Source organism: Anser anser (genome assembly GCF_964211835.1).
Source record: "Anser anser genome assembly, chromosome: 7".
Lineage (NCBI taxonomy): Eukaryota > Metazoa > Chordata > Aves > Anseriformes > Anatidae > Anser > Anser anser.
The window spans coordinates 28,755,071-28,773,647 of record NC_139727.1 but is presented as its reverse complement, the minus strand read 5'-3'; the positions used below and the strand labels follow the sequence as shown (position 1 = coordinate 28,773,647).

At 45.6% G+C, this 18,577-nt stretch overlaps 1 protein-coding gene and 1 long non-coding RNA gene across 4 annotated transcripts in view; both read left to right on the top strand.

The window, feature by feature from the left end:
• Positions 1–18,577, top strand: part of SH3PXD2A (SH3 and PX domains 2A) — a 251,243-nt gene that overhangs the window by 105,013 nt on the left and 127,653 nt on the right. For all 3 annotated transcript variants that reach the window (XM_083845064.1, XM_083845062.1, XM_083845063.1), the window contains exon 5: positions 1,618–1,709. In XM_083845064.1, the coding sequence (XP_083701190.1) occupies positions 1,618–1,709 (92 nt within the window). The remainder of the gene's footprint in view (positions 1–1,617; positions 1,710–18,577) is intronic.
• On the top strand, positions 1,716–14,812 carry LOC310902885. Its single transcript, XR_014587054.1, has 2 exons — positions 1,716–5,156; positions 13,707–14,812. It is a non-coding gene; the product is annotated as an uncharacterized lncRNA (long non-coding RNA).

The window sequence follows — 18,577 nt, the reverse complement described above, 5'->3', positions numbered from 1 at the left end:
TGCCCCAGCACTTGGACCCTCCAGGTAGTGCCAAGCTTCTGCAGCTGATTCTGCTTCCTCGTTACAGGGTATTTTTTTTTCCTGCTCAATAGCACAATTGCACATGACCAAAGGCCAGTGTCTCATTCTTCACCGGCTTGCTGATACTAGATGAATTTTCCCTGCATTTTCATAACGTCCCTCAGCCAAGAAAGGTGAGCTGGAGGTCTGGAAGCACTTGGCTTGCAATTTCAGACCACCTAAAAACAGGACCAGGTCACCTAATACCGGAGACCCACAGTTTCAGAGCAGGATTATGTTTTTTTTTAAGCTATTTTCCTTGATGTCTCTAAGCAGGAGTGGTCTTGGGAACAGATTTCTTCACTTCTTAAGCTTGGTTAAAATCGGACATGAGGTTAACAGACTGCCCTGTCCTGCCTTCGTGCTTTGGCTGGGCCTTCTTGGGTGTCTGACCAAGATAAATCAGATGTCTCATGGGTTAGTATAACCAGTTTGCCCTAATGTACCTTCATTTAGCTCTGGTGTAGTTTTTCATCCATCTTCCAAGATTGTTTGTCCTACTTTCAAGTAGCAGATGAGCCAGACAATCTCATTTTGTCAAACAGGTTTACAGGACCTCTAAGAAGCTCGGTCTATATTTAACCCACGGCCTATTTTCAACATAACTCAGCACAGGAGGAGGTTAACTCCAGCCTCTTCTCCTCTCCTGCTGGCCACTTCTGGAGTAGATCTCAGAATCATGACACCTAGAGCTGCTCTCCTGTCTCTTTGTGAGCAGCTATGTGGCTTCTTTTGGCACTGGCAGGCTCTAGAGCCTGAGCAACAAATTCATAGCATGTTTCTGCCTCGTGTGCTTGGCTCGCTTGTTTCCAACACACTTCTACATAATGTGGTTCCCTCCCAGATTGCACTCAGTATTGCTGAGCGTGACAAACGCTGTATATCTGTACCTTGCAGAGCGTATGGGCATTGTTAGTCAGGATGCGCTGCAGTGAAACCTTCTTTGTGCAGAAGTAGCCTTCATGCTTAATTTATTTATTATTTTTTTCAGACAATCAATTTCCTTTCCTCTCAAGTTCGGAGCAAATCATTGTGTTTTATTTGATGATTTTTTTTTAAGCAAACTCTGCCTTTTCTGTTGACAGAAAGCTTTATAGGGAACATTAATCCCTTGTATTAGTGGATGTTGAGTCTGCAGATTTTCACTGCTTGAATTTGTGTGCATTGACGTAGAGCCTGTAAGCCCCAGCCTCGTTGTGTGCAGTTCTATGCAAACCTGTCACAGAACAGCCCTGCCACAGAGCACTTATCTCTTGAGTATAATGGTTTTGCAGATGTGGAACAAGTTCTGCTCTTGTACACATGGCAAAAAATAACATCGGCCAACTCTAGGTGCCATCACTTATGTAAATTCATCACGCCCTACTTGACATTTACATTCAAGACATTCTCTTGCCTTTCTTCTCAGTGAAGTAGCTGGGCATGATGCTTTCCTTTTCTATTTCCTTCCTCCTGCCAAGAATGTTTTGCCTCCTCTTGCTTGGTAGTTTAGATGTTTGAGGACATGTTTTTAACTTGATTTTTCTGAGCATTTCTCCCTCTTGTTTTCCTTTGCAGGCGCTGGTTCGGCTTCCTCCTCACATTTCACAGTGCGATGAAGTCTTCAGGTTCTTTGAGGCTCGCCCAGAAGACCTTAACCCTCCAAAAGAGTAAGTGCCTCAGGGATTTCCAATGGTGCTCAGTTCTTTTTGATTAGCCAGAGAGAAGCTGAAGGTCATTTGCTTTTATTGCTGCTGTAGGTGTGGGAACAGCTTTCAAGCACTGCCTTAGAAAATGCCCGGCAATTACGGCAATTACATACAACCATGTCAGGTGTGTGGAGGACAGAGGAGTCAAGCAACCCTCAGACACATTGTTCAGCCGTCCTCTGCCCACTTTTGCATTGTTTCTTGTTGATAGTTCTAATGAGGGAACCTCCCCTGGCTTGCGGGTTTTGCCTGATAATTATCACCAAAGACTCATTCAGTTCCCAAAAGCATTGGCTCAGCAGCAGGGGGAAATCCTGCCAGTAAGCACACCGCTAATAATTACCAGCTGCTTCTTTAAATGTACTCCTGCCCAGAGATACTTAGTTATCTGAAGGGAGCAAGATCGTGGTCCAGATCCAAAATCGTCTCTGGAGGATCTATTCTTTCTAAGCAGGAAACTAAGAAAAGGCTGGGAAAAGAGTTTCCATTGAACACAAAACAGAATCTTAGCCTTTACCTTGAAATGGACAGGCTGATTCATGCTGATACTGTCAGGGTTCGGAGGACTAATTAATTGAGGGAAAGCATTGGCAAGAGGATATTTACAAGCAACTGTGCTGCCTTCCCTGATATTTCCTTTTCTCCTGTATATGGATTAGGATATATTTTGTTGTGCTCCTCTAATATTTTGACTCGGTCCCATTGTGTTTTGTGCTGCTTTGTTGCATAATTTGAAACTTCATTGCAGGCTGTGTTTCCATAATTTGGTTTCACCAATGTTAGCACAGCCCCTTGCTAATGAGAAATGGATATAAAGCTTTTTGGAGGTTTTGGCCGCTTCAGTGCATGCAGAACCTGTAGTTAGCAGAATTTGTATTGAATTCTGCTGTCTTTGGGTTAGACCTGTAACTCCAGTGCTCATATAGAGGAGAGGACATTTACAGTTTGATTTCACAAACTTTGTTTTCTGCACGTATGTGGTTTTGTTTAATGCCACATATTGGCATTTGTACTGAAGAAAGCACTGCCAGCACAGCTGAGAGCGTTCTTTTTGTTTGTGAATGATAAAAGGAGCAGCTTTAAAATCAAAGGTCTGAAAAAAGAGCTGTTCTTTTTAATTTTTTTCTAGCTAGGCTTACTTTAGAGAAATTTCTGGGGCGAGCAGAGAAAGTGAAGTTGCATGTTTTTGAAAGTATTTGCAATACTTTCTAAGTTTGCAGTAGGTGTTTAGTATTGCAGCAGGATATGCCTATACTCTGGGACCTACTGACTGTCAGAGCTTCCATTTAAGGTTTGTAAGGTTTGCAAAGGTTGCTTGATCCCACAACACCCATCTCATGCAAGGAGACATCCGTATGTCCTGGGCAGCAACAGACCCCCCAGAAGAGGAGTAAGATCTCCAGGGTTACAGTAGAGGTCACCTAGAGGAACCCAAATAGACCACAGAAATCTGTATTAAATGCTTTTTAACACTCCTGCCTGCTTTCTGTGCTGATACAGGGCTTACAGAGTTAGGCCTGAGTGAAACAGTGTCAGGATTGGATCTCTGCAAGGCAGGGAATGGGGATCAAGGCCAACCCCCAGGCTAGCTCTAACCATGATGGCTTTCTTTCGCTTTTTCTTCCTATATGTTGTTGAGAGCCTTTTGCTGAGCACCCTGTTCAATAGCCTTGCAGCAGTTTTCAAGTTACCCATTTGCTCCCCCCAGGAAAAACAAAATAGACTAAATTTTCTCAGTCCGAGCCTTGCATCTTATTCCAGCCTAGTAATAAGTGTGATTTATTTCCCTGGAAAATGTAGAGCAATAACCTGATTAAATCTCACTTCACTAATGTCTGCAAGACATTAATCTAGCTGGGTTTAAACAAATCCTACCTCGTCTTCTGTAAGCAAACAGATCTTAGGGAAGGTGTCTAAGGTTTCTGCTGGGAGTGCTTCACAAAAGATGTATTGTTGAAACTGAAGATTAGTCTCTACAAAAAGATGATGTAAAAGCCAATGGAAACATCTTAGTGTTTTTCTTCTGTGAACTGAGGGGGGAGGGAAGAGGTATGGGGCTTGCTGGACCTCTGTGTAGGGTCCGGGAGAAGGACACCTCCAGGGAGATTCTCAGCCCAGCAGCCACTGCACGAAGGAGGGCGGTCAACCAAGAGAAATCCCTGCTTCATTCCCGCGGTTTCTCCTCTACCAAGCCCCTCCAGCTCTGCCTGAGCCCTGTGAAATCAGTCTGCCCTGGACCTCGTTCACGGCCCCATTATCTCACTGCGGGGAGCGAGGTAGCCTGGAGGCAGCATCTAGACTACTGTGATTATTTTATCTTTCTTCAGCTGCTTCTTTTAGCCCTCAGTGCAGCGATTGTTCGCTTAGTGATGAGTCAGCAGAGACATGGCATTCAGCTGCCTGCGTTAAAGGAGAATAAATACCATCAAGTGAGGGACTCGGCCACCAAGGGATGCTTGTGCCGCCTTCACGTCTTCCCCCGGCTCACCATGAAATGGTCTTTAGTTTTGTGATCACCTGCTCTGGTTTTCTGCAGAACCTCAGCCTCCTAAGACAAAGCCTGACCTGCAGTTCCGTTAGCTAATTTTCGGGAGTGTGACCTTAATCCCGTGGGCATTGGGGTTGATGAGCCTGGAGAGTCAATTGGGATATTGCATGTCAGCAGGGCAGGGATTGAGCATGTGCTTCCAGTCAGAAGAACATGGAAGCTTAAACTTCAAGGGAGGATGCAAAACCCCCCTGGTTTACCTCACAGCTGGGATTGCTGAGAGGTCTCCATGCCCTTAGTTGCTGAGCCATGACTCACGATGATGCACATACAATAACTTACGTGTTCCTGCAGTAATTCAGTCGTGAATTTGTGCCCTTCACTTCTGTTCCTGCTGTCCTGAAAGAAACTGTCATTTCCCTGTAGCGTCTGCAGCACTTTTACAAATGAGTTCCGAAGTTGTTCCTTATAACTCCTCGCCAGCCCTGCTGGTCCTCGCTGCTTCTGCGTTCGGTGCTCTCCGCGTCGCGCCTCGTTTGGCTTGCAGGCTGCTCCCTGCAGGGTCATTTCCTACTACTGCTGTGCTCCGACTTCCCACAGCGCTGAGCAGCAATCCAGCTATAATAAAAGATGGGGTTTCCCAACACTGCTAGGATGTAGCCAGTTTGTTCGGTTGGCTTTGCTGCTTAGGTTATCTCTTTCCTGTTCTGGTGATGGTCCGGGCTTTCGAGCCCTGTGACAACAGGCAGAAGGTATGCCGTTCAACACCATTAAACCTCTTCCTTGTACAGCAGCTCGCAGGCAGATAGCCGGAGAGATGTCACAAGAGATCACAATGTATGACCCAGTTGACGGTCTGCCGAGTCTGCTCCTGCTGGTGAAGCTGGGCTGTGTCTACAGCGGTGCTACAGCTGGGTCAGGTAGCTCACACCAGCAGGTTCCCTTCATGCGGCATGGGGGAGACCATCGGAGGACACTAAATCCCTCTGGGAGATAGTCTGGGAGCTCTCTCAGACCATTTCACATGGTGAAAACCTGTCTTTTGTAAGGGAGCTGGCATGTGTTGGGAGCATGGATGTGCACAGCAGGGTTTGGAACTCGGGGCACCTGAAGGGTTTGCTGCTTTTGCTGCTCTTGCTCTGCTCCATGGATTAGGTGAAAACCTTGAACCATGATCTCTGGTACAGGAGGAGAAGTTTTCAAGTGCTTAGGTTTGTGACATGGAAATTTAACGTTTGAGCAAATGGCTGGGCTTGTGTCTTTTACCATGCTCATGTAAAGACCAGATCCTGTATTGCTACAGGAAAAGTTATTGTAAAGTAAGAAGAAAGTGGAAAGTGTTTTTTATTTTTTATTTTTCCAGTATTCTACATTAAAACACCATGTCACTGAAAGCCATTCATTTACTGGACACTTCTGTTAATAATTATAATTACTAATAGCTAAGCCAGAGGTGGATTAATTTTAGACTTCTACTGGGGATTTGGATTCAAGGCTGAGGTCAGGCCAGGGCTCACAGTCAACAAACAAAACCTCAGAAACCATTTTTTAAATTATTCTTTTTTACTAAAAATAACATAAATACCCGAAGAGTAGTATTAATCAAATAGACATTGCATATGGTTTACTGCTCTTAGGGTATTTTTGCTGTTTGGTTCAAAATATCAGAGCCAGGCTGTCCATATGAGAGTTCACTTTTCCTTTCTGGGTCTTCATCCAGTATAAAAAGCAGACCAAGATCCAAAGGCTTAGTTCCCCAGTACTCCCTCTGCAGAAATTCATGCAGGCTCAAAAGAGTTTTCTTTTAAAACCACCAATAGTAATATTAACAACTGAATTTAAAGCAGTGCTTATTATCTGAGAATATTTTCCTGTAAGAATCATAAAGTGATTTTCAAACAATATGCAAATCCAGGCAAACTAGGGAACTTCTTAAGTATACAACATATTATTATGAGGGTTGATGCAGAGAATGCATGTAATGATGATGGTCCCTTTACTGAAGTACAGAAATGCTTTATTGTGGTCTGTAGCCATGGGCCTTACTGATCGCTGTCCATCATATAAATAAATACTGGTATAACATTCAGATACCCAGATGCTAGGCAGTAACTTGGAAATGCAAGCTGGATTCTCCTTTTATTCTTCACATATTACCAAGTTCTGGTAAGGACTCTGGAAAGAAATTGCCCGGGTAATAAATTAACCATGTTTTAGTTTGTGAGTCTACTAGTGCTAAAGCACAGTTCCCTGACAGACTATTTTCTACCCATTATTTCATTATTTTGATTGTGTTTACGGATGACTATTCCTGTTTCTTAAATGTCCTCTGATCTGCCCTGTAATAACTATTGATAGAGGAGGCAGGTTTTTCACCTGGGGAATATCTATTCTGATTTCTTTGCAATTGATCGTTCTTACAGGGCTCACAGTAAAGATAATTCTCACATCAGTTAGGAACGTAGTCAGCACCACTTTATGACAGTCAATATTACAGTGCGCACTTGGCGATGGTATTGTGACTGCTCAGTGAACGCATTTTGTTAGGAAAATTCATTCCACTTGAGAGATGCAGAATGGAAATTAATTTCCCTAAGAAATGCAAAATCAGAACATGATGGAAGTAGTACTTTGATATGATTTATCATCTGGGAAGTAAATCATATTACACAGAACAGGAAAAAAGATTTTAAAAAAATCTGATATTTTTCTGAGAAAGGTTTACGTGAAGATAAGGCAGTTAAGACCCATTGTTCTGAAGGGAAGAAAAGTTTCGCATTTTCAAAAAATGACTTAATCACCTTCACTGAGATTTAAGTAGCTAAGGATGTAATAACCTGTTTGGCTGAGTCTGCCAAGAGCCTTGCTGGCTACTCCCAATTAGTCGTCCAGCTCTCACTGATTTCAGTAGGAACGAGGTGCCAGAGCTCTTTGAGTATCAGTTTAGTAGAGCACCTGTGTTTACTTTTTCAAAGGTGCTTGTTTTAGAGTTGTGTTTATCTCAAAATATTTGGCCTCAGCCCCTAAATTTGTTGTGAAAATGTTTCTTGGGTTTCCAAGTCACAGAAGTGCTCTACAGTATGCTGCCCATAGCGTGGGATTGTAAAAGTCTGGGGTTGAGAGGGGAAGCAGTCTGGTGCCCCAGAAACGCCGGAGTGAAGTGTGGCTTATTCCTGGCACGTCCCTCTGTCCTGGGGAGCAGAAGCTCCTGCTCTGGGACCCGGTTATTGTCAGATGCCCAGAGAGTGCACGCTGGCTTTCATACTGCCTGCTTCCAGGGTCTTAGAGAAGGTCCCACTTGGAGATTGCTGTCGCAAATAAACTACGCCAACGCAGGGATGGAGTAGTCTCCAGGTATGGAAAACAAAACAAAACAAAACAAAAATCAAAAATCTAACAGATGCATTGCACATCCTCTTTCACATGGGAAATTCCCCTTTTGTTGACAACATATGAGTGATTTAGGCCGGAATTTCAAATGGAAGGTATTGAAATTTGCTACTGGCAGCAGTGTCAATGATACCAGCAAATAATGCAGCCTCTCTGAGACGTGATTTGAATCTTTTTGCTACCTGGCCAAAAAATGAAAAGAGAGGTTACATGTAGATAAATATCAAACAATAAACCTGGGGGAAAGCATAATGCATGTTAAATGAAATAGATTCAGCAACCACAAAAAAAAAAGATGTAGAAGAATGGTAGTTGGAATAGCATACGTTATTGCTGTTACTGTACAGCAAGAATTTTATTCCTTGCCATGAATATCACACTTGGATTTGCTCATGCTTTGTAGATCTGACTGTGAAAGGACACAGGGCTGAGAGGAGCAAAGGCAGATTAATGCACTAACACTTGGCAGTAGTGGCCAAGCGGACATAAATAGCTTTTGCCTGGATTGGTTATGACCACGCTGCAGGGTTTAAAAGTGGCGTGCTGTCATGGGCACGGGATGGATTTAGAATAACCAGACTTACTCTGGATGCTTCAGAATGCGACTGAGGTGGGAGTGTTGCCACCAGGCTCCTACTTCACTGGCGGTACCGGGAACTGGCTTGCTGGGATCAAGAACAGCAGTAGTGTCAGGATTAGCAAAGGTTTAGAGGTTATCAACACAAAATAGAGACTTTTTTTTTTCCTTTCTCTATAAAATTATTGGGACTGAGGAGGTATTTTGGAAAGCAGACATTGCCTTTAGAAAAACTAAATGCCAGGCCTGTTGGCTCGAGTGCCTTTTTCCTGTCCGGTAATTTTTCCTCATATCCTAACGGAACAATCACTGCTGACAATTTGCCAATGCCTATTTTGTAGATTAGAAAGTAGTAGTTTACTTAATGTTTAACTTAACCCATAAAATTCCTTCCGTCCAGAGAAATGAAGTTCAGCGGTTAATTACGGGGCTTTGGAATCTGCTCCTTTTTGTCTCATTTATTTATTTGGTGACATTGGAAAGGCTTCTTACGTCTCCTGGCTGTATCTACAGCATGATTGCAGATGTACACTTTCAGAGAATTTGCTAAGAGGATTTGATTCTGGTAAATAAACCCTGTTCCTCTTGCAGTTTAATTCTAGACATGATCAGTTACAAAAATATTTTGATTTTAGACCATTTGGAAGAAACATTACTTCCGAAACCTGTCAGGAAAGCCTGTTCTGCTGGTGCTTCTATGTTCAAAACCAGTTAGGGAGGCAAAAGAAGAAGTTTATTCATCTGGCAATGGAGAATGAAGCAGGATTGCAGCAGAAGCAAAATAAGTGGTTTCAGAGGTTATCAAGCTCATTGTGAGGAAATTTGGACTCCCATTATCCTTGGGCCCTCGCTTCTGGAAATGTTTGACCCAGTGAAACAAGATCTTCTGAAAGCATCTGTTTGAAGGCTGGTGATGCTTGGTTTGACACCCCAGAACAGGGGCAGCCCAAAGGCTTGGATTGCTGATGTTGATAAGCCCACGAGAGATGTTTAGGTCCATGCAGGAGAGAAGCATCTGGTGCTGCTGTGCTTTGGGGATGGGCCTAGAACTGAGGAGAGGAAGAGGGATGGGTACTTCCTCGTCTTATCTCCATTTATTGTTCCTCAGCGAGCCCCTGCTAGCAGGTTAATTGCACCCACTGGGGTATCTGTCACCGTTGACTCATGACCTGCCAGGCAGGAGGAGATGGGGTGGGGATTTCTTTCCACTAACATAACAGAATTGAATATAGCTGATCTTGTTCTCTGTGTGTCACGTCTCTAAAATACGAGAATAGACAGCTTGTGTTATAAATGTAATTATAGAATGGAGAAGAATCCAGCTTGTCATTGCCCTGTCTATATTTAATATCGTTGGACTATTGTTTAATGAAGATCTTTTTCCACTCCGAGGAGGAGAGCAGTAGGGACAGACGTGCTCAATGGGGTGTTTGCTGCCAGGGTGATGAATTATCCCCCAGTGGCGCCTGGGGTCGGATGAGACTTTTCACTGCTTTGTGCTTCCTATTGTTGATTGCTGTGTAATTTTGACACTGCTTATCTGGAGACTCCCTTTATTTTCAACACTGTTGCAAATGAGTAGCCTCACTGGTTATAAAAAGAGCGTTTTTCTCTTGCACACGTGCCTAGTGTAACCATATACGCAATTCTGAACTGGCTGGGGGCGATGTAAGACATTCCGCTAAATTTGATAGGGCTTAATCAGGCTGTGCACTCTGTGCTATATGTAACAAGGGAAGGTGTTGCTTAAAATGTGTTGTAATGCTGTGTAATACAGGGCGGATGGATGTGACATTTCAAATTTATTTAAGGTGGAGCATATCGAGTAGAGGTGACGTTCCTTGGTAAGCAGGACTTTAAACTCTGAGTCTCTGGTACTGCCCTTAGCATCCAGCAGTTGCCACTGAAGAGAGAGGAAGAAACATTAGGAATCAGGGTGCACAGAGAGAGAGGTAAAGCCAGGCAGGTCTCTCTGGAGAGCCCCTTCCTCGTGCTTTGAGGTAGCAGTAGACCTAGGCTTGCTTTCTGGCTTAGCCATACCATAACAGCTTGTTAGACAGTTCTTGTGCACCGTGCTTCACCCGTTCACCCCTTGCCACCAGAAGGATCTGAGCTGGAAGTCCGTTTAGTTGCATAGACAGGTGCTGGCGTATCACGTCCACAGAGTTTTGCATTCGGCTGTCAATGCTGTTGCTGTTTAAAATCTTGTTTGTGGCAAGCCTGGAAAGCAAAGACATTTCTGGCAGCAGGGAACCCTGCCCTGGAGAGCTGCATGCATCCCAGATGATCTGATTTGCCCTGTCCTTCTGTCTCTTGAGGTGATGGAGTTCCTTCTTTAGGCCTGAGTTTGCATAAAAAATACCAGAGTGGCTGTGGCTGGAGGAGACACAGTGATCTATCGGTAGATTCATTTCCACCCTTTCCATCTTCTTGACTTGTCTGCAGCTGACTGGCTTTCAGGCGTGCTGTTCCCAGAAACACAAGCAGAGGATCAAATAACAACATGTTTTGACTCCAAACTCCGGAGTGACTTATCATGTTATCAAAGCTTTTGATTTAATTGAAATTTCACAGATAACCCTAGACTTGCTTTTAAGTGTAGACTCGAGAGCCAGTGGGAATTCAATTAAAAGCCTCCCCCCACCCCTTTTAATGCTTGCATTTTTGTTTAGGAGGTTTATGGAAGGGATTTGCTACTGCTTATCTCCAGCGAGAGCAGCGTATCTGGGTTCAAAGATACCCTTTGTGTTTGAGCAACCTTCTTTTTCCAGTTACGGCCGAGTTTGATTGGAACGGCCCTGCTGACAGTAATGGACTATTTGAGATTTACACTGATGTAAGGATTGCAGATTTTTGTGTGTGTGTGTGTTAAAAGTAGAATTCTTCCCTTCTTTCCATTCACAGCTCTTAAAACAATTGGCCTAAGCTAGGAAAGATGTTCATTTAAACAGCCCTCAGATATATTCTGAATAGAGGATTGACTGTGGCTTTGCAATACTTTAGCCTAATCTAATAAATGCTGGTTATTTGCTGGATTCTTGCAAGCTGTATTTGCTTCCCAGCTCCAAGAAGTTTTAATAGCCACTCCAGTAATGCTGACTGCAATGCACTGTGGTGAACCTCAGAACATTGTATATGTCTGATTACATTTGCTTTCAATTACGGTCTTGTGGGCTTGAAAAATCAGAGCAGTTCAGGCTCATTTGGGAACCACCGCAAAAAATCACTAGTAACCTGAGATACCTAGTGCTTGAGAATATAAAAGAAGATGTTGGATGCTGGGGGCCAAAATATCTGTATTTCGCTTAATGAGAGGAGACCCAGTGCAACAACTGCGGGGTCAGGGCGGCAGGGCTGAAGGCGCACCGTATCTAACAGATAAACCTTTTCCTTTCCCATCCAAGTGTGCTGGGAATGAAGTGTGAATGACTTTTAGCAGAGACAGAGTTTGTTGGAGACTTGAATCTGTTGAGCTTCACTGGTGAATTAGCAGTGCTGCCATCTCTGTTGCTCCCCATTGGGTAGGTTGCTCGGTCATTTTTCTACAAGCAGATCCTCACCAGCGTTGTCCTCTCTTGCTAAGGTACTTGATTTGAGTTTTTGAGGATGTTAAGATGAAATTAGTCTCATTTTCATCAGGATGCAGGATTTAATGGAGGTGTTGATTATTCTCTAAATCTGGCTGAAAGTGGAGTTTTCATTGAAGTGCTTTACTAAAAATGATTCTCTGGGTTCCTGTTGAAATGCGGTCCCAAAATTTGGATAATTTTCATCAGCTTTGCTGAGCAGCAGGATGGCTGGAGAGTGGACAGACATGTATGGAGGCGTGTGCCAGCCGGCTTTGCAGGTGACCCCTTCTGCAGCAGCGTTCAGGTCTCTGGGTGGGGTCCCAGCATGGCTGGGGCCGGACCTGCTGCACGTGGTGCTGTGGTGTCCCCCCTGCCTGCTCTTCCCTTGAGCAGCTCTGGGACAGCATCCGTCACGTGGCAGATCCCTTCCTCACCTCCCCGCATCTGGCGAGCGACAAAGGGCTCGTGGGTGCATTAGTGAGCAACCCCGGGTGCAAAGCTCACGTAGGGCATTGTGAATATTTGCTTACTAGAAGGGCAGGGAGGATTTCACAGCGAAAAAGCCCGGGCACAGCACTGGCACCAGGGATGGCACAGTGAAATTTTCACCCCAGGTGTGAATGATTTCAGATATTCTGAATTTAGGAACAGAAAGCGGGGTGTAGGGCTGTCACCAACCCCCCGAAGACAGGGGTAGCCACAAGGTAGGTATCCATCTACAGCAACGGGGAGCTTTTACTCTGTATCGGGGATCAGTACACAGCACCAGTGGTTTGCGTTGCTTTTTATGGGACAGACTTTTTAGCATCATATCTCCCAAATTTGGGGAAGCATGTGGGTAGTGAAACCGAGGGCTTTCCTTTCTGCTGTCCCAGTGATAAGGTTCTTCTTGTACCTAACCTCTGCAGTCCCCGTAGCCAGTAACCTGGGTGCTGGGCATCCTGCTGTGCCTGGGTTAATTCCTCACCTCCACACACATCTTTATAAAGAAGCAAAGGGCCGGGGGCAGCTAGGGAAAGCTGCAAGAGTCGTTCACATCCCTGCGAGCAGCTTTAAACTCTTCCAGCGAGAGGTCAGTAGAAAAAGTATCTTATTGTTTCCCGGGCCGCCTCAATGCACAAAGCACGGCTCTGTTGGACGTGCACTAACAACGTTACTCATGTTCGTGATGCATCAGTGTCATCCCCTGGGGGGAGGAGGAACCCCCGGCGGCTGAACTGCACAGGCCACACCAGCTAATGAGCTGCTCTTCTTGCCAGGCCTGACAAATAAGCTTCTGTTAATCGTCACTGTTATCGTTTTGGTGCTCATCTGTATCTGCCGTGCGTGTGCTGGGGAGGGGGGCGTTCCGCAGCTGCTCGGCTGAAGGCTGGCAGGCTGCCCCGCTCTGGAGCGGGCTCTCGAGGTGAGCTGCGGCTTGAAGCAGAGGCAGGCGTTCAGCAGCCGAGGAGAAGGCCTTGAATCCCTTCAATAAAGTAGTATGTCGGAGCGAGCGGTTGCAAGAAGTAGGAGTTCTGCAGAGGACGGGAGATAAAAGGAGGCTTTCAGGCAGGAGAGAGGATTCCTGCCTCTTCCAGATGTAGCATTTGCATTTGGAGAAGGAGAACTGCCAAAAGGCCAGGCTGATGAAGGATGCTTTGTGATGCTTCCAGCATATGAAACATGCAATACTTGGAAATGTAGGTGCTTTCGGATTATTCGGCGCAGGATGGAGCAAGCATTGTAAAATGAATCCTTGCCCCCTCTCCTTTTGGAAAGCTGCTCTCCAGCGCATTATGTCATTGCTACCTTTTTTCTTCCTTTTTTATCTGCTTTCTCTTAAGGCTTTTGTTACACACTCTTGCCTCGATCACTCAGCATCCTCATGAATTAGGAATTTTTGGCTGTGCAGATTTATGACAAGTGTTTTTTATTTATTTATTTTTTGTTGACAGGCATATAAACTACTGAGCCCTGGTTTACTGCCCAATAAGTCCTGGTCCCTGGCAGGATAAATAATGTTTGTGAGAGAAGATTGAATTAATATCAGTGAGCAGAGAATTTCGGGCTTTAGCAAATAAATGTTGCTTTCTGACATGATCTTATCTGTCCTAATATGCGCTCAGAAAATCTCCAGTCTTATTTCCATTTCAGATATGTTCTGTTCGTATACACTCAAATGCTAGGGAGCTGTACAAGTAGAAGACGTGCCTCTCATTTTAAGAAGGAATTGACCCAAAATAAATAATTTAACAGCTTGGGGCTGTAAGGGTCCTTTGCAAGTTCCCTGAAGAAGTTTTGCCAGTAATGTCTATTGCTTCTTTTAAGGCTTTATTTTTGAAACACCAAAGCAAATTCCAGATTTTGAAAGAAGTAGGACACAGCCCTACAGAGACACATGTCAAAAACATTTCACCTCCAGAGTAACGGAGCTAGATAACATTAAACTTGCTGTCAGCCTCATCCAGAGAGCAGCCCTGCTCCTCCGAACGTTTATCCATGTGCATAGTTTTCTACACAGTGAAAAACTGTGTTGAATTCAACAGGAGTACACGTGCACCCGAAGTTATTTGTGTGTTTGTGTATTCATCTGTATGTTTGTTTGATGGGAACGAGAAATTCTGGTCATACCAGAAACTGGGGGTAAACCCTGTGCCAGCCGTGCATCGCAGTCAGGACGTGGGTCTACCTCATCTGCGCTAGTGGCTCCGGTAACTGCCCCCAGCAATGCGGGGAGACTTGCGCTTTCATCCCACTGCAGGCAGCTTCTTTCGGGAGAAGTGATGGAGACCTAATTTGGGGGAAATAAAATCATCAAGGTCCCACACCGGTTTGTAACCTGTAATTTTTGCAGAAGTTGTCTCTGCGGTCTGCCAAACAGAAATTCGTCATATCTGGCCTGAAGTTACTGGGTAATTAATCATCCACGGCGGATAAGGCGGGCTGGATTTTCGGTCTGCAGGCATGGACTGCTATGAGCTAACCCGCAGCACCACTGAACCTTTTCTCTCTCCCCTACTTCTTCATTTTCCCATGACCTTAGGAAAAAAAAAATCTGCACTTCATAGGTCTTTTTTTTTTTTAAATCACACTTTATGGAACACAGTTTTAATACTGTACGGTGCGTGTTTAATGATGTCCATATGGGTTTGTGGGTACAGGAATTAAATACATAACGGTTCACGATGACATAACACGGAAATGCAACTCCCGCAGTGCTGGTGTGTAGGCTGTAAAGGGTTATTAATAAAAATGAAGGTTTTAAATAGAAAACAAGCTTAGCAGCACCGTTTTGGCCTCGGGCCCATCTCTGAGTGATGGAAAAAAAAAGAGGCTGGAATATGTGGTCTTTCCTCAATACATGAAAATAAATACATTTTACCACCGTCCCCTGTTAAAAGTTTCAGAGAGAAAGCTGCAGGCCCGATGCGGGGCATCTCTCTTCAATCAGAGCATGAGCTCAGGGAGGTCTGGAGGGGATATTTCAGCAGGGTGCAGAACACATCAAACAAATACTAAGGGGGAGATTGATGCCTCAGATTATTAAAACGGGGTAAGGCCACAATGTTTTGATTGGCAAATGCTTTCAACAGTCGGACATTCGTGTTTCAGAAGAGCAAACCGCTCTGTTTGTGGGTGAGCCAGGAAAATAACAACTCACACAGTTTGGGGGAATGACCTCAAGGAAATCCCATCCCATCTTGTAACCAGAGTTGCTGCATCAGTAAGCCAAGGAAATTACATAATGCGCCTATTAATATTATAGACAAACAAAAGCAAGCTTACTCCTCTGTGTTCGGCTTTGTCCTGTCTGCAGTTGTCCCCAAGCCTTTCATTTAGGTCTTCAGAATAAATGAGGCAGCAGTGGATGACTTGCTCAGCATCTCCCTCTGAGGATGCTGCGTGTGAGCACCTCTCACTGGCGCCCGCCCTGGTCTCTCTGTACTCCCAGCTGCTTTCTCCTGCTCCTCCTGCAGTCCCTGCCCTCTCTGCTCACGTCCTTTGACCCCAGCACTCACTCTCGCCCCATCCTTGCATCTCTGCATCCCAGCAGACGGCCGTGGAGGGTGCGGTGGGGCTGCAGGAGGAAGACCTTCCCGCTTTATCGTGTGCTGTCTGGGGCAAATTCCCACCAGCTGCTGGTTCCTTGGTGCCTCAAGTTGCTGTTCATTGTGAAACACAGATCTCCTTAGCTCTGTGGCCTCTGTCCCACCACTTCATAGAGGAGAACTCAGTCTGTTGTGTGGAACTGCAATTCACGCCGAATACATGGCATCAGTTTTCTTCCCACCTGACCATAGCCAAGACAGTAAACAGAAATCGGGATTTGAGACAAAATCCTGTCCCTGTGCAGCCAGCACTGTGCTGCTGTGCTCACCCTTCAACCCCATGGCTCGAAACCAAGATCCTTCTCTAAAAAACAGTTAGAAAAACTACTCACTGCTCGTGCTCTGCCGGAGCCATCGCTGTGCTCTGTCGCACAGGATTTGCTTCCAACTCCTGCTCCCATACTTTGGCTCACTTCAGGCACACCTAAAGCTTTTGGAAAATTTTATTATGTCTGTTTTTTCCAAATTTCTGTGTTCTGACAGATGTCAGTTGTTTGTCTTCTGAAACTGGAGAGAGATGGTGTCTTTTTAAAAATAGGTATCGTGTCCCTTTAAATAGCACAAAACCCATGGGAATGGGATTATTTTTGTCCCTGGCTGCCTGTAATGTATCTTTTTTCTTATTTTAGTCAAACCAAAACCTTCCCAGAGATTGCTCCTAAGAGTAATACTGAAAAGAAAGCATCTTGTGAACCGTGCAGTAGTAACAACAACATTACTGCTGCATTGCCCTGCTCTACTAGAGCTACTCACACTGACCTCGAGGTACAGCCCAAACACAAACCAGCTCTCTCAGTCAGACTGTAAAACACTGGTTTTATTTTAGAACTGGGGAAGCAAAAGCACTGAATTGGTTTGTAAAGGTCACCAAGGCTGGAACAGGAGCCAGGAGGTCTGACTTTCAGTTTGGCGCTGTGACTGTCAGCATAGTTGCTGTTCCTCGCCTTTGCTCGCACCGCCAGCACGCCGGCTGGTTGCTACACAGCTCCTAAGCTCTGTACGAGTGGGCCAACTTCCTTCTGAATTTTGTGAAAAGGCTGTATTTGAGGAAAATGGGCTGAAGAGACGTTGAAGTAGTTTGCCCTAGGTTACAAGGGGACCAGCAGTCAGGATGCCATGAGCTGCAGCTCCCTGCTGCGGGTCAGTGCGTTCGGTGCTGCAGACCCAGCTCCCTGTGGCTCCCGAGGAGCTCCTGTGCTTGCTGTGAGGACATCAGGCGTTACCCAGACAGAAAGCTGTGCTCCTTGGTCCCAAATTCCTGCCTTTGGGGCAGATTATTCCGACTGCAGATCCTTGTCCAGAGTCAGTCCTAGGTGCCTCCTGTTGCCCTCTGCTCACCGTGTTGGCTGCCCCCTCCACCGTTTGCCCCGTGCCCCTTAGTGCTGCGTCTGCTCGGTGTGTTGGCGATGCCGCAGGCATTTCCCACCCGCGGGGCTGTTTGCAGCAGGAGGTTTCGCTGTGGCCATTCGAGCAGTCGGGAGTTTGGACTGAGTCTGGACTCCTGGTCTGAGTCTTTGTCCCAGGCAGGTGGAAGAGGGACGTGTCGAACATGCATTGCCCTTCCTGCTGGTGTTGTTCTGTCCCTGCCTGTCCCTCTGTCCTGTGTTTCCCAGCCGTAATTCTTGTGATGGCTGTCGACTGGTGAGCTAGCAAGAGCACATCTGCCTCGGCTAGATCTTAAACTGCCTCACCTCCCCCTCAGGGAGCTACTACGGCTTTCCATTGGCGTGTGCTACATTACCCACGCAGTCCTGGCCCTCGCTTCAACGCATCTTTTCCTCCCGCAGGACCCTTTGCTGCTCTATGGCTCCTCACTAGATTTTGCGGTCACCGAGTGTGTGGTCTTTGCAGCAGTTCATACCGTGCAGCGGCTTGACCAGAGCCCCCAGCTCTGTCCTCCGCTGGTGCAGACGATGGACCTTGTCCTACGCAAAGCCGTCCCTGAGTGTGCCCGTGCCAGTGGGTGAGGGAATGTGCCCTTGCATGTAGCCTTTGTTCTCGGCTGCGCCGCGCAGCCCACCTCCCCGCGCGGCAGATAAACACAAACAGCCTCGTTGTGTGCTTCAGCAAGCACGGCACAGCAGTGCTTCTGAGCCGGTTCTTCAACAGCACGGGCATCTTCGCGTCCTGAGCCTCATGTAAGTAAATCTGTCGTCACGCTTCGCTCTTGCTTTTGTATGACTTTATGTAGCAGCTCGTCTTCAACTTGTAAAACCATTTTCTGGGAAGTTACGCGTGGGAGGTGGGCAACTCCTTCCATGTATTGCCAACTAATCCTTAATGCTCTCCTTTATCATAACAAATGAGTCAGGTTTCTCAATAGCAGCATCTTGTGCTCTTCTTTTATCTCTTTCCTTTTGCTGTAAGGCTGGAGATGAGGTTCTGCCCTGGATGTGTTTTACAGCGCAAAACACCGGAGCCAGGACTCCTGGCTTCTGTCTTCAGCACTGGATGCTCGCCTTTGTACCGACTCCTGCGTGTGTAATGTCTTTGTGAGCTGGAAGGGACTGTAGGTGTGCAAAAGGCTGGGTTTAGCCATAAATGTTATTAAACATAGAAGAGGAAAAAAAAAAAAAAAAAGAGTCACAAAATGCTCAGGAAATAAGGAAACTGAAATTCTTTCAAACAGTTCTTCACCTTGAGAGTTAGGGAAGCTTTTATGTCCCACCAGTGCATTGCTCTCCCGCTAGCCCGAAATGTTTTGTACAAATGAATGT